At 35.7% G+C, this 14,650-nt stretch overlaps 1 protein-coding gene across 1 annotated transcript; it reads left to right on the top strand.

Moving 5' to 3' along the window:
- The first annotated feature begins 6,210 nt into the window (after nt 1-6,210).
- LOC101032308 (interferon alpha-8-like) lies at nt 6,211-6,768 on the top strand. The gene has a single exon (XM_003928116.4). It carries the CDS (start codon nt 6,211-6,213, stop codon nt 6,766-6,768), a length of 558 nt encoding a protein of 185 aa, XP_003928165.1.
- The last annotated feature ends 7,882 nt before the right edge of the window (nt 6,769-14,650 follow it).

Here is a 14,650-nt window from a genome sequence, read left to right on the forward strand (position 1 = left end):
AGATCCTCCTCAGTAAACCACTCTACAGCCTTGATCACAACCTGGAACAACTCCAGCTGACACAAGTAAATTTCTACAAAAGTAGAAAATCTATCTTGTTCCTATTTGGGAATTGCTGTCAGGAAATATTCCCAAAGAATCATTACCTACTTAAAGTAAAGAGAATAAGGCCCTGATGCCTGGGAGGTTGTCAGAGAGAATATTGAAGTGTGTTTTTCCCTTGTTAACAATCCTCAAAGAAAAGACAGCAAATAAACAGGAAAGTTATTATATATTCATGAATCTCTCTAATCAATTACATTATTGTTTCCTGAGCCAACAAAGCAATGTCATTTCAGATTTTTTAACCAGCTCAAAAAATCTGAAACCAGTCATTAGATTATATCAAAAGTATATTGTGTATCACAATTTTGCAAAAAATGTTTGCAGAAAAGAACATGTATTATTTTCTTAAGCTGATCACTTATAATTTTATTTATCTGCTTAAATCTTTAAGGGGTACTTGCTGTTTCCTAAGTTGGAAATTCATTTTTTTTATGGAAAAATTTCTTCAGGATAGTATTTTAAAAAACTTTTGTCAGTTAAGTTGATGCTATCTGCTGTAACAGATAAATAGAAAATAATTAGTAATTAGATCAATATGCAAATTCACCTTTCCTTCCTATAAAAGCTCGATGCAGGACTTCCTGCTCAGATGACTCTGGCTGGCTGTTTTCTGAAGATGATTCAGGGATCTGAGTACCTTTTATTTTGTGGCTTTGCTATCTTCAACAGATAACCCAAAATGTGGCTGTGGTGCTTGAGTCTAATTTAGTCAATTGCAAATAAACTATGGCACATCACATGGAGATGTTTTCATAGGCCCAGATGTTACAGGACAAAAATCTCTTTCAACCAAATTAACTTGGCCTGGATTTATTCTCATAGGATACCAAGATGAAAAGAAGTTGTGAAAGGGAGTCCAGTTGGGTGATTAGTGGGAAAAGGAGACAAGTTCTTTAAATAAGATTAATCTTCATTTTTATAATATTTGTACAAATGCAATTTTTAGAGGAAAGAAACAATGTTTCTGCTGTCATACTCTATTAAAACATCTGTTCCAAAATCTGATTCCACAATTCAAACTCAGGGAAGTGGACACAGATGTCCTTCATTAGAGTTTATGGCATCATTGACTGTTTGAAAGAAGTATTTAAATTGGTTCCCAAAGGCATTGGCTAAAGTTTAAAAAAGGCCAAGAGTATGGGGATAAGGCCTTGGATCACTTGTAAAATTGAAATTCTTTCTTTATTGTCTGAGGAGACAAGGAAAGTATGCCAGGTATCTCTGCAGGTACTTGAAGACCACTGAAAGAAAAGTGGAGAGTGAGTCTTCCATTTGTCCAAGTCATTATTTCTCATTCATATATTCTAGTTATTAAAAACTGAAACTTGAAAATGATTCTACAATCAACTGCCTGTTCTTTCTTTGAATATTCCACATAATTTTAGGTGAAAACCCCCCATGAAGAACCTTGAAGAACTTACAAAATATCTTTTATTTTCCTTTCAAATTATGTATCTAATATGTATTGGTATTATTCTTTCCTGTAGTATTATAGTGTTTACTCTTTTTCATGAATAGTGACTGAGCACCTGAAATGATAGGAACTGGGCAAAGGTGCCAGGGAATAAGTTTTGATAAGAGATGTCTCTGCCCATATGTATCTTGTAGACTCCTGATAAGCTATTCTAAAGAGAAAATGGGTCAGATAACTGAAGGTGACATCTCTGACAGCTAAAAGAGAGAATTATAACCATGCATAAAGAAGAATAACATTGCCAGGCAAAACATCTGACCAAAGACTCAAAATCCAAAATCTTGGTGTTTCCACCTGAGGTGTCACTTTGAGTATTACATGCCAAATTTTGGAAGTCAAACAGAAATGGACCCCATTATCACTTGGAAAATGGATGGAGCTAACAAGAAGCAAATAATCATTCATTTATTTTTTGTGTGAGGAGAATCTTTTTTAAAAAAATCACTCAATAAGGCGACATAATTATCACATTATTTAAGACACACCAAAAAAAAAAAAGGCCAAATGGAAGGAGCAAAGGCATAGTTTTCTCCAATTCTATGCCTATCTTTACCAGAAATCTTTCCACCTGGGCAAAACATTCATTTTTCCAACACCTTTTCTTTAGTTCACCACATATATTGCCCATCATGTTTGCCCAGTTTCTCAAAGCGAGTGGTAAAATTAACTCAGTAGCAAACTCTGCTGGCCTGCAACATAAATAGCATCAACCAGCTGGCAAGTCAGGTGACTCAGAGACTTTGGCCTCACAGCCCTCCTCCTATAATGCACTTGACTCTCCTCATTTCTCCAGAAGTACTTCCATTCCCACCTTCAATCCCTTTAGTGAGCCCTTCTAGATGTGCTCTCCCTGAGCTCTGAGCATTAGCTCACTGGTTTAGTTCTGACTTAGCTCATGTCTCTAGCTCATCATTACTTATCTTAGACTTGTGCTAAGATAAAATCTAAAGCCTTAAGGATATTTGAATAAAAGGATAGAAATATACAGTTTTACAGAGTTGTTTATGAATATATTACTAGGGTGAATAAAGAATTTTGCAACTACATTCAAGTTTATGAATATATGTTCTCAAGAAAACAAAACTAGTATATAATGTAAATAAATTGGGGACCATCTTCATTATAATGTAACATATCAGGCATAGAAAAAATAGGGCTTTTCAGTGAAAGAGAGGATGAAGGAGCTGAAAAGAAAGACCATGGCTTTCTTTATGTAGGACTCTACTAAGAAAACATTCATCAGGGTCTAGAAAACAGCTCTAGTTCTTATGGCCAGAAATAATTCCCAGGGAGCATGTAAGAACTGAGGATTTAGAGTCAGATGTTTTGAGTTCCAACTGTGGCTCCACAACTCAATAGCTCCCTGTGCTTCTGTGTTTTCCTTTTGTAAAAGGGGACAATAGTACAACCTGTCAGTGTCTGCTTTGGTCACTGATGTCTCTAGCAACTAAACAGGGATGGGCACATAGTAGATGTTCAATAAATATGAAAAATGAGTGTATTTCTCTTTGAATGAAGTGAAAATAGTTTTTGTAAGTGCTAAGAACAATATCTGATTGATAAGAAATATGACAAAATTTAGTAATTTTTATTCTTCTTATTAGTGTTATCATTATTGTCCTTTTTATTAAGTCAAGAGAAGTTTCCTTTGAAATCATCTATTTCCTGGCTTCTTATTAGAGAGGTACATTAGAGGGACAGAAGTATTTAATTGGATATATTTATATATAAAAAGGACTTTATTAAGGAGAATTGACTCACATGACCACAAGGTGAAGTCCTACCATAGGCCATCTGCAGGTTGAGGAGCAAGGAAGCCAGTGGTGGATCAGTCCAAGTCCCAAAACCTCAAAAATAGAGAAGTCGGCAGCGCAGCCTTTCATGTGTGGCCAAAGGCCTGAGAGCCCCTAGAAAATCACTGGTGTAAGTCCAAGAATCCAAAAGCTGAAGAACTTAGAGCTGATTTTGAGGGCAGGAAGCATCCATCATGGAAGAAAGATGAAGCCCAGAAGACTCAGCAAGTCTCCTCTTCCATCTTCTACCACCTGCTTAATTCTAACCATATTGGCATCTGTTTAGATGGTGCCCACCATGATTGACATTGGGTCTGCCTCTCACAGTCCACTGGCTCATATATTAATCTCCTTTGGCAATACCCTCACAGACACACCTAGGAACAATACTTTGAATCCTTCAATTCAATCAAGTTGGCACTCAATATTAAACATTACAACATACAACATAAAAAATACTGATCTTCGGAGTTTATCTATCTACTAGTAGAGAACTTGAGACAATTATACTTGTCCATTCTACAGAGAGAATATTGTGCTCTCACACATTTGCCTTCCTAGTGCACAATGTCTTATCTTTGGTTCATCACCCTCAACTGTCTAGTAAGGCTGAATTCACTAAAGCTGCAAACACCCCCCGTGGACCAGTAATGATTACTTTTCATTGAGCTCATGCCCATTTGCTACCTTTGATCTACATCTCTTCCACCATTTTGCTTCTGCTCTTCCCCGCTCGTTAATGTCCATCTAACCTGGGCTGAATATCTAAGCTATATTTTGTTAGCTTTTTTCTCCAGTGAGATATTACTTCCATTCCTATCTTTTTATCACATTTAGATACATAGTTGTTTTCCTTTTATCCTCGTTTATTGGGATACAAAAAGCAACGACTTTTGTTTTCAATGAAAAAGGAAATGAGAAAGATATTTTGTGTCTTGCACGCTATGTAAACAATGGTACACCTAATTTACTTTATCATATTTAGATATTATTATTGACCTTAGGTAATGCATGGCTTTTTAAAATTTCATAAGAATGAACTAGAATTGGGATGTCCCCAGCTTCTTTGGGAAACCTGAACATTAATGCAAAATTGTTTTGAAAAATCAAATTGATGTTTTCTCAATTGTGTATTTTTATTGGGGATGATATTGCTCCTAAGGGTACAAACCTTAGTTCTTGCAGTGTGAACAAATTGTAGATAGTAAATTCATTTATGGCCCCTGAATGCCGAACTCTCACAAAATCTTATCCTTTAGTATTTATTTTCTTTCACTTGGTTTTCTTGTGTGTCACATGAAAATCATTGACATGGAGTTCATGGAAGATAAACAAAATGTATGTGAGATCAGTGCTACAAACCAATGTGAAACAGATGGTTGTCATTGGTGGACTTTCTCTCCACTATGTGCTTAAGCACATACCATGTGATGTGGTCTCCATTGGCGTATGAATAGGCTGCCACTGGCTGGCTGGGTATGTAGCTTGTTCAATCCTCAGTACTTTCAAGTGTATTATATACTTTTATACAAATGCTTTGTATTTTATTATTATATTGTATAAAGTTTTTCAAACATCAGTACTTACAGCAAGTGCTGAAAAAGAAGTGTTGACTATACCTGGATGAAAATTTAGCAGTTAGTGAAGGTAAAAATTATTTTCTGTATGAAGCAAAACTAAACATTAAGTAAAATAAATTAAATATCACAGAAATAGTTTAATTTTAAATAGCCCCTGAGGAGTTTTCAAGATTTTTAAGTATTTTTATTATATTGATATTACATATTTTATATAAGTATTTTTACTAGATTGGTATATATATTTTTATGTGTTGGGAACCCTCCTGTGTGAAATCTTGCAAAGCGAGTCTCACAATACAGGTGGTTTGAGCCCGGATGCAGAGTCCCCAGGAAGAAGGAACTTGAGATGAAAGGATCGGGAATACAAAGGAGAATCTAGTTAAAAGATAACCAGATGGACGTGCAGTCATGAGGAACAATGTTTTCACGTAAAACATGTATGACAGCACCAAAAATAATCATTACCCTTTATGATCACCTATTGTTTATCTCTCATCTATATTGTGAATGGTATGTGATTTATCTACCTGTTTTTCTTCTTGCAATGATGTAAATAAGAGCCTGGAAAATGTATATATTCTGAACCTCTGAGAAATAAAGTTGTTGTTGGAGCACTGACTCCTCAACCCTCGTGACACCGCTTGTCTGTCTCCTTTTCTTCTTGCGCACCCCCAACTCAGGTTGGAATCCTCTTGCTGGTCGAGAGTTCCCGGCATTTATGTATTATAACTTTACATGTTTCATTTGATTCATTAATATTTATATAAGTATACTAGAAGTCACTCCAAATAATTTTCATAAAGTTCAATGTCAGTAGCTTTTAAATTTAACTTTTAGTATAAAAATTTTCTTATTAATGCTGCATTGCATAAAGAAGTAAACTGTCTACTTCATTTTTTATGTATAAGGCATGGATAGAAATACAGTATATCCATGTATAAATATAGTATATCTGTGTTATTAAATTATCAGAAGGGGTTTACTTGGGAAAAAAATTATCAAACAGGTCTGGAGGCTGAGAAAGGGAACACAGTAATGAAAAGGAAACTGGTTGAGAAACACTTCCCCAAGCCCATATAGAAAATGCATAAAGGGAAGCCAAAAAGAGAAAGTAGAAAAAAAATGCAGTTGCGTTCAGAAAATGGAAATTAGTATGTTCCCTATATAAGGCTGTATACAAACCAAAGTCTTCAGAGATCCTAGAGCCGGAGGAAAAGGGTCATCCATCTGAACCAGCTCAGCAGCATCTGCAACATCTATGATGGTCTTGCCCTTGTATTTACTGGTGGCCCTTCTGGTGCTCAGCTACAAGTCATTCAGCTCTCTGGGCTGTGATCTGCCTCAGAACTACAGCTTGGGTAACAGGAGGGCCTTGGTATTTCTGGCACAAATGAGAAGAATCTCTCCTTTTTCCTGCCTGAAGGACAGACATGACTTTGGATTCCCCCCGAAGGAGTTTGATGGCAGCAAGCTCCAGAAGGCGCAAGCCATTTTTGTCCTCCATGAGATGATCCAGCAGATCTTCAACCTCTTCAGCACAAAGGACTCATCTGCAGCTTGGGACGAGACCCTCCTTGAAAAATTCTACACTGAACTTCACCAGCAGCTGAATGATCTAGAAGCCTGTGTGATGCAGAAGGCAGGGGTGACAGAGACTCCCGTGATGTACGAGGACTTCATTCTGGCTGTGAGGAAATACTTCCAAAGAATTGCTCTATATCTGACAGAGAAGAAACACAGCCCTTGTGCCTGGGAGGTTGTCAGAGCAGAAATCATGAGATCCTTCTCTTTATTGACCAACTTGCAAAAAAGATAGAAGACTAAGGAATGAGACTTGGTGCAACATGGAAATGATTCTTATAGACTAATACAGGAGCTGACACTTCCACAAGTTGTGCCACTTCAAAGACTCTTGTTTCTGCTATAATCATGCCATGAGTTGAATTAAATGTGTTAAGTGTTTTCAGGAGTGTTAAGCGACATCCTGTTGAGCTGTATGGGCGCTAGTCCCTTACAGATGGCCATAGAGATGGATCTAGTCATCTATTTATTTAAATATTTATTTATTTCACTATTTATATGAGTTAAATTAGTTTTGTTCATATTATATCATGTGAACTTTTACATTGTGAATTGTGTAACAAAAATTATGTTCTTTATATTTATTATTTTGCCTTGTTTATTAAATTTTTACTATGAAATATTCTTTATTTATTCTTTAAAATTGAACTCCAAACCTGGTTGTAAAAACTCATACAAGAATGGATGGTACAATTCCTTTATCCATCCTCATTACATTCAAAGTATAAGTAAAAATTAACTTTGTCCAAATTAGGTTGTATATTGCCCTCAGGATAGCTAGGTGAACATAACAAATACAGTTCCTGCTCTCTGGTATCTTTGTGTTTTGTAAGGAAAGAAACCTAAAACATTAATGATACTTAATATCAGTTATGGCAAATGCTATAATGAGAAGGAAGAACCAATGAATTCATCTCCCCACAAGGTAGACCAAGGCATGTGAGAAAATAAAAATAAACCCAGAAATATCCTCTATATGCTGACTGGTTGACACCTAAGCATAAATGTGCACTGCCAGATGGATATGAGAGTTTGTGATTTATAAGGGATGCAATTGCTGGAGGTTCATATGCGGGAACTGAAAGCCCAGAAATGAAGGAGCTCATGTGGGGAGAGGGTGCAGAGGGAGAAAATGGCTTAAACATGATTCTGAAGACCTCCCATAGTTAAGAAAGGAAAGAGAAGGGCCACAAAGGAAACAGATGGAAAGGCCACACGTTAGAAGGACACGTGAAAATACTAGGGAAAATGGTCGATTTAAGAAAATTAATGTTCTGAAAGGAGTAATCAGTAGATTCACAGAAGGTGTAAGTTGAAACTGTCCACTCCCTTGGGAAATGGATGGCATTGGCAACCTTATGAGAGTTGTTATGGTAAAATAAGTCAGAAAAAACCGTACTGTAGCAGATAGAAGTATAAATAAGAGAAGTTAGTGACTCTGAAGGGGACAAAAAAATAGACTGTAATGGGGAAAAGAATGTGAGTTACATTTTCAGGGCATAGTATTTCCTTTTTTCAATATATTTTTCTGGATGGATTTCATGTAACTGATGTACAAGCAAACCATATTAATATATGCAATATATTTATTTTTAATCATGATATATGATCTGTATTAACAATTTAAATATTGTTTTAATTAATACTACTTTAATATTAGTAAGCTGCCTAGCTTATGTTAATTTGCTAGGGAGTAATAGATAACCAATCCAATCCTTCACCAAAATAATTAATGATGATAATATAATGACACCTGGAAGTACTGGCCTTATAAGTTGTTACTTAACTGGCATTGTTGTCACACTGGTTTACTACAGTTTTGCTGCAGCTTTATAATCCGTCTTAATTTCTTAGTGCTAGATATGACAAGAATTCTTTGTTTTCGGTGAGAAAATCCTGACACCATGCTTTATTTCATTAACTTGCCATCAGAGTCTCTGTAGCTATAACCTGTTTCATACAAAAAAGTTAGAAATTTGTGTACAATAAAAAATAACCACCACTTTAAAAACTGAACTATTTCTTATGAGCATATAATTATACACCAAGAATTCTCTTACTTATTTAAAATTTAATATCACTTTCAGTTCTTCCTTCCACCAAGATTTTATTAGTGTTTGTAATATGACATTTTTCATTGGATTTCTGTCTTTATTATTTTAAAATTTTTTGAAAATTTCTTTCTACCGTGTACATCAGCTATATCTTTTATCCTAACTATAATTACTGCAGAAAATATAATTTTAAAGATTATTTGCTTTAAAAGATTGCTAACCTTATTTTCCTCTGTATCACATTGGTGGTTCTGATAGGGAAAGGTATGCCAAGAAATCTTGTATTGTTTTACATTATTATTATTGTTGTGCTTTAGGTTCTGGGGTATATGTGCAGGTCATGTAGGGTTGTTGCATAGGTGCATGCATAACCAGGTGGTTTGCTGCCTCCATTTCTCCTTCATCTGTACCTGGCATTTCTCCCCATGTTATCCCTCCCCATTTTCCCCACCACCTGCTGTCCCTTCCCTAGGACCCCAACCAACTGCCCCCCAGCGTGTGATGCTCTTCTCCCTGAGTCCTTGTGTTCTCATTGTTCAACACCTGCCTATGAGTGAGAACATGCGGTGTTTGGTTTTCTGTTCTTGGGTCAGTTTGCTGAGAATGATGGTTTCCAGATTCATCCAAGTCCCTACAAAGGACATGAACTTATCATTTATGGCTGTGTAGTATTCCATGGGGTATATGTGCCACATTTTCTTTGTCCGGTATATCATTGATGGACGTTTGGGCTGGTTCCAGGTCTTTGTTATTGTATACAGCGCTGCAGTAAACATGTATGCATGTGTCTTTATAATCGAATGATTTATAATCTTTTGAGTGTATACCCAGTAATGGAATTGATGGGTCAAATGGAATTTCTCTTTCTAGATCCTTGAGGAATTGCCACACTGTCTTCCACAATGGTTGAACTAATTTATACTCCCACCAACAGTATAAGAGTGTTCCTATTTCTCCACATCCTCTCCAGCATCTCTTGTCTCTAGATTTTTTAATGATCGCCATTCTAACTGGCATGAGGTGTTAACTCAATGCGATTTTGATTTGCATTTCTTTAATGATGAGTGATGATGAGCATTGTTTCATAGGTTTGTTGGCCTTGTATATGTCATCTTTTGAGAAGTGTCTGTTTATATACTTTGCCCACTTTTTAATGGGTTTGTTTGTTTTTTTCTTGTAAATCTGTTTTAGTTCTTTGTAGATTCTGGATATTAGCCCTTTTTCAGATGGGTAGATTGCAAAACTTTTTTCAACACCAAAAGCAATGGCAACAAAAGCCAAGATAGACAATGGGATCTAATTAAACTTCAGAGCTTCTGTACAGCAAAAGAAACAATCATTAGAGTGAACTGGCAACCAACAGAATGTTTTACATTATTAATGTATTCTTCCTAATTAAATTTGTATTTCATCTACTATGTAGAACATTAATTTCATGAAAACCACAGTTTCTTCAGGATGCACAAATAACCAAATTGCAATAAATGTAAATTTAGGGAAAGTTTTCTTATAAGACAGAAGAGTAAAACTGGATCAATTAAGCTTTTTCCACTATCAGGTAAAAAAATAGGTAAAAGCAGGTCCCTCAAAAAATACAATAGCATGCAACAATTAAAAGATGACCATGGAGCAAGACATCTGTTTAATTTTGGAATCCAAGCTTTTTAATGAAACTTTTAACGTTGCCCTTAATATGTAATATAGAATTCTACATTAGAATCTGACAGCAATTCTGTGTGATCTAAGGAAATTCACCTAATTTCTCTGAACCTTAGTCTTTTTAGGTAAATATAGGGTAGAAAATATTTATAGTTGTGAATGTTAAACAAACATTTAAAAACACTTAAAGGTATTTCTCATTGGAAGCTTAAAATACATTTAATCATTTTATCATCTTGGCACACATATAAATATCAGAGTAGAGAACTAACTCTGCCCCCCACCCCTCAGTAACTACCTACAAAAATATGAGTCTAAAAAAATGCCATTCTGGGATGTGCTTCAGAGAACAGTGAAAAATAATCACCCTTAAGATGGGAGAAAAATCTGGTTTATATATTCAGTCAGGAAAATGCAGCTTGTAGAAATATCTGGAAGAGAAGTTAGTCTCCTAAACTGAAGTGAAATAGACCTGTACGTAGTATTAATTTTTCCGTTCTGATATCTGACATACTTCCCTCCTCCCCTCCAGCCCCTATTTTTCTGGATCCCATTTTCACTCCCATATCATTTAGTTTCCTTTGTCTTCCGTTAGAAATCTCTACTGTGTGCTCCTCCTCACTCCTCATTAACCTTCTCTGCCTCTTCATACAGCTGGTTTCTGTTCCCTTGCAGGTTTTGTCCATCAGTTTCCCTTTAAGAGCACAGAGACAGCAATTAAAGGTAAAAGGTGAGTGTAAGTTTTAGTTTTTCCAGAAACCCTTATATAAGAAGCTCTTTGTCTTTTCTTGTGTTGAATACTTCTGAAAACAAGGGAATGCCCCTGTTACCGTGATGTAACAGTAGCTGCAGGAAAAGAGGGAAAATTGGAAGATTCCATTTTACTTGGGGCCTACTACAACATTAACAGGGGCAGGCAGCCACCTACTGGCCATGATGGACCACGACAGCAGCCAGGTTTGCTGGAAGCAGTTGGTTCAGTTTATGCAGAAGTGTGTCCCTGGCAGGAGAATTTTCTTCCTAGGTAAAAAGGGCTCTTTCTCAGAAAGAACTGTTCTTGATATTGGAAGAAACCCATTTCCTTAGTTTTTGCATCATAGAGGGGGAAAATACTCCTAGGTCAGGCAGGACATGTCCTTTGGGCAATGGGCAGCTATGTGGAGAGTGAAAGGGTCAGAATGTGTCCCTTGCCTCCAGCCTGCTCAGCCTCTCAAGACCTCCTGACTCCTCCCTCCCTCCATGTTCTGTGCCCAGCTAGAAGGCAGGAGTGCCTGCCAATCTGGGTTTTGAACTGCAAGGAAATTCAGGAAAAACGTCTTCTGTTTGAAGGTCCAGGAACTCTTTCTTAAGAATAAGTTCTTTCTTTTACAAATTACTTATTCTATCATCCCTTGACTTTTTATCAGAAGAAAGTAATCGGTCTTACACGGAATGACAAATAATCTGGCATCAATCCTACCTGACTTGGTGGTTAAAGGGAACAGTGGCACACGTAAAGAAATTTCAGAGGCCTCAGTGAATGATTGCCAACTTTCACCTGTGGACTTTTTATATGGCTAGAATTGACACACATTGAGGTAACCTGCTCAGAATTGTAATGGAGGTAGTTTATCAGAAATTGTGTGCGACTTGCCCATGTGTTCATTGCTTAGGTAGCAGGGTGAGATTTCAATTTGACAAAAAACTCTCAAATCTCTGCCTTACGTTACAGATGCCACTTTTAGATTGCTTCTCTCTTAGAGTCCCTATTTAATATGTTAAATAATTTTATTTTTCTTTAGTGTTCCACCATTTGTGAAGAAATCAGCACAGGAGCAGGGCCACGTGGTCTTTTTCTAAAAAAATAAAACTGGTTTGTTTTTGTGATTCTATAATGCCTTTTTTTTTAAAAAAATTCTTTTTTCTTTTTGATTTTTGGGATTACATAGTATGTGAATATATTGATGGGTTACATGAGTTACTTTGAAACAGGCATGCACTGCCTAGTAATCATATCAGGGTAAATGGTATATCCATATCCTCAGGCATTTGTTCTTTGTGTGACAAAGCATCTAATTATACTCTTTCAGTTATTGTAAAATGTACGATTAAATTATTTTTGACTATAGTCACCCTGTTGTGCTACCAAAAATTAGGTTTTATTCATTCTTTCTAACTACTTTTTGGTACCCATTAACTGTCATTCCCCTGGCCCCACAACTACCCATCCCAGCCTCTGGTAACCATCCTTCTATCTCCATGGATTCAATTGTTTTAGTTTTTAGCTCCCACAAATAAGTGAGAACTTGCAAAGTTTGTCTTTCTGGACCTGGCTTGTTTCACCTAACATGACAACTTCCAGTTCCATTTTTGCTGTGTGAAACAACAGGATCTCATTGTTTTGTACAGCTGAATAGTACTCCATTGTGTGTATATATTACATTTTCTTTATTCATCTGTTGCACACTTAGATTGCTTCCAAATCATGGCTGTTGTGAATGGTGTTGCAATAAAGATAGAAGTTCACATATACTGATTACCTTTCTTTTGGGTATATATACAGCAGTGGGATTACTGGATCTTCTGATAGCTCTAGTTTTAGTTTTCTGATGAACCCCCAAACTTTTCTCCACAGTGGTTGCACTAACTTTAATTCCCACCAACAATGAGAGTTCCCTTTTCTTCACATCCTTGCCAACATGTGTTACTGGCTGACTTTTGGATAGGAGCCATTTTAACTGGGGTGAGATGATAGCTCTTTGTACTTTTGATTTGCATTTCTCTGATAATGTTGATACTCCTGTTTGTTATTTGTATGTCTTCTATTGAGAAATGTCCATTCAGATCTTTTGACCATTTTAAAATATATTATTAGATATTTTAACTATAGAGTTGTTTGAATTCATTATATATTTATTTGAAGTTGTTTGAAGTTATTCTCTTTTGTCAAGTTTATAATGATAAACTTCCGTCTTAGTATTGCTTTTGCTGTGTCCCATAAATTTCAGTATGTCATACTTTATTATTTGTTTCAAGATATTTTTCGATTTCCTTCTTTTTTATTGATACATGGGACATTCAGGAGCATATTGTTTAATTTTCATGTCTTTATGTAGTTTGCAAAATTCTTCCTGTTACTGATTTTTAGTTTTGTTCCATTGTGGTCAGAAAAGATGCTTTATAGCATTTCATTTTTTAAAATGTTTTAAGACTTGTTTTGTGACCTAACATATGGTCTGTCTTTGAGAATGATCCATGGTTTAGGAGGATAATGGGTATTCTGCAGCTGTATGATGAAATGTTTCGTAAAATATCTCTTAGATTCATTTGCACTAGAGTACAGATTAAGTCTGATGTTTCTTTGTTGATTTTCTGTCTGGAAGATCTGTTCACTGCTGAAGGTGGGGTGTTTAAGTCTCCAGCTATTATTGTATTTTGATCTATCTCTTGATTTAGCTCTAATAACATTTACTTTATATATATAGGTGTGCCCATGTTTTAATATGTTTATGATTGTTATATCCTCCTGCTGAATTGACACTTTTATCATTATACAGTGACTTTGTCTCTTCTTACACTTTTTGTCTTAAAATCTATTTTGTCTGATATAAGTATAGTTACTCTGGAGTATCTTTTATCATCCCTTTATTGTTAGTCTTTGCCTGTCTTTATAGGTGATGTAGGTGAAGTGTGTTTCTAGTAGACAACGTATCATTGGGTCTTGTTTTTCTTATCTGCTCAACCACTCTATGCCTTTTGATTGCAGAGTTTAGTCCATTTCCACTCAATGTTATGATTGCTAAATAAGGGCTTACTCCTGCAGTTTTGTTATTTGTTTTGCTTTTCTTTCATTTTCTCTTCCTTCCTGTCTTCCTTTCATTTGAGTTGATTTTCTCTGGTGATATGATTTAGATTCTGGCTTTTTTTTGTTTGTTTATCTGTTATAAGTTATTAAATTCGAGGATACCATGAGGCTTGCAAATACTATCAAATAACCATTTGAGCAGATAACAACTTTGGTTTGTGTAAACCAATAAACGAGCAAAGAGAAAACTAGTATAAACTCTACACCTTAACTTCATCTCCCTGTTTTTAAACTTATTGTTGTTTCTATTTCTTTCTTTTTATATTACTTATGCCTTAAAAGTTGTTATAGATATTGTTTTCAATTGGTTGATTGTTTATCTTTCTACTTAAGAGTACTTTACATACCACAGTTACAGTGTTATAATATTCTGTGTCATTCTGTGTACTTACTATTACCAGTGAGTTTTATATCTTTGGATTATTTCTTACTTCTCATTAATGTCCTTTTCTTTCTTATTGAAGTACTGCCTTTAGCTTTTCTTGTAGCACAGGGCTGGCGTTCATGAAATCCCTCAGATTTTCTTTGTCTGACAACGTGTTTTCTTCTCTTTCGTTGAA

This window comes from Saimiri boliviensis, chromosome 2 (genome assembly GCF_048565385.1).
Source record: "Saimiri boliviensis isolate mSaiBol1 chromosome 2, mSaiBol1.pri, whole genome shotgun sequence".
Classification (NCBI taxonomy): Eukaryota; Metazoa; Chordata; class Mammalia; order Primates; family Cebidae; genus Saimiri; species Saimiri boliviensis.

What these genes read in the sequence shown, in the direction of transcription:
- LOC101032308 (XM_003928116.4), top strand. Translation starts at nt 6,211, where the DNA reads ATGATGGTCTTGCCCTTGTATTTACTGGTGGCCCTTCTGGTGCTCAGC.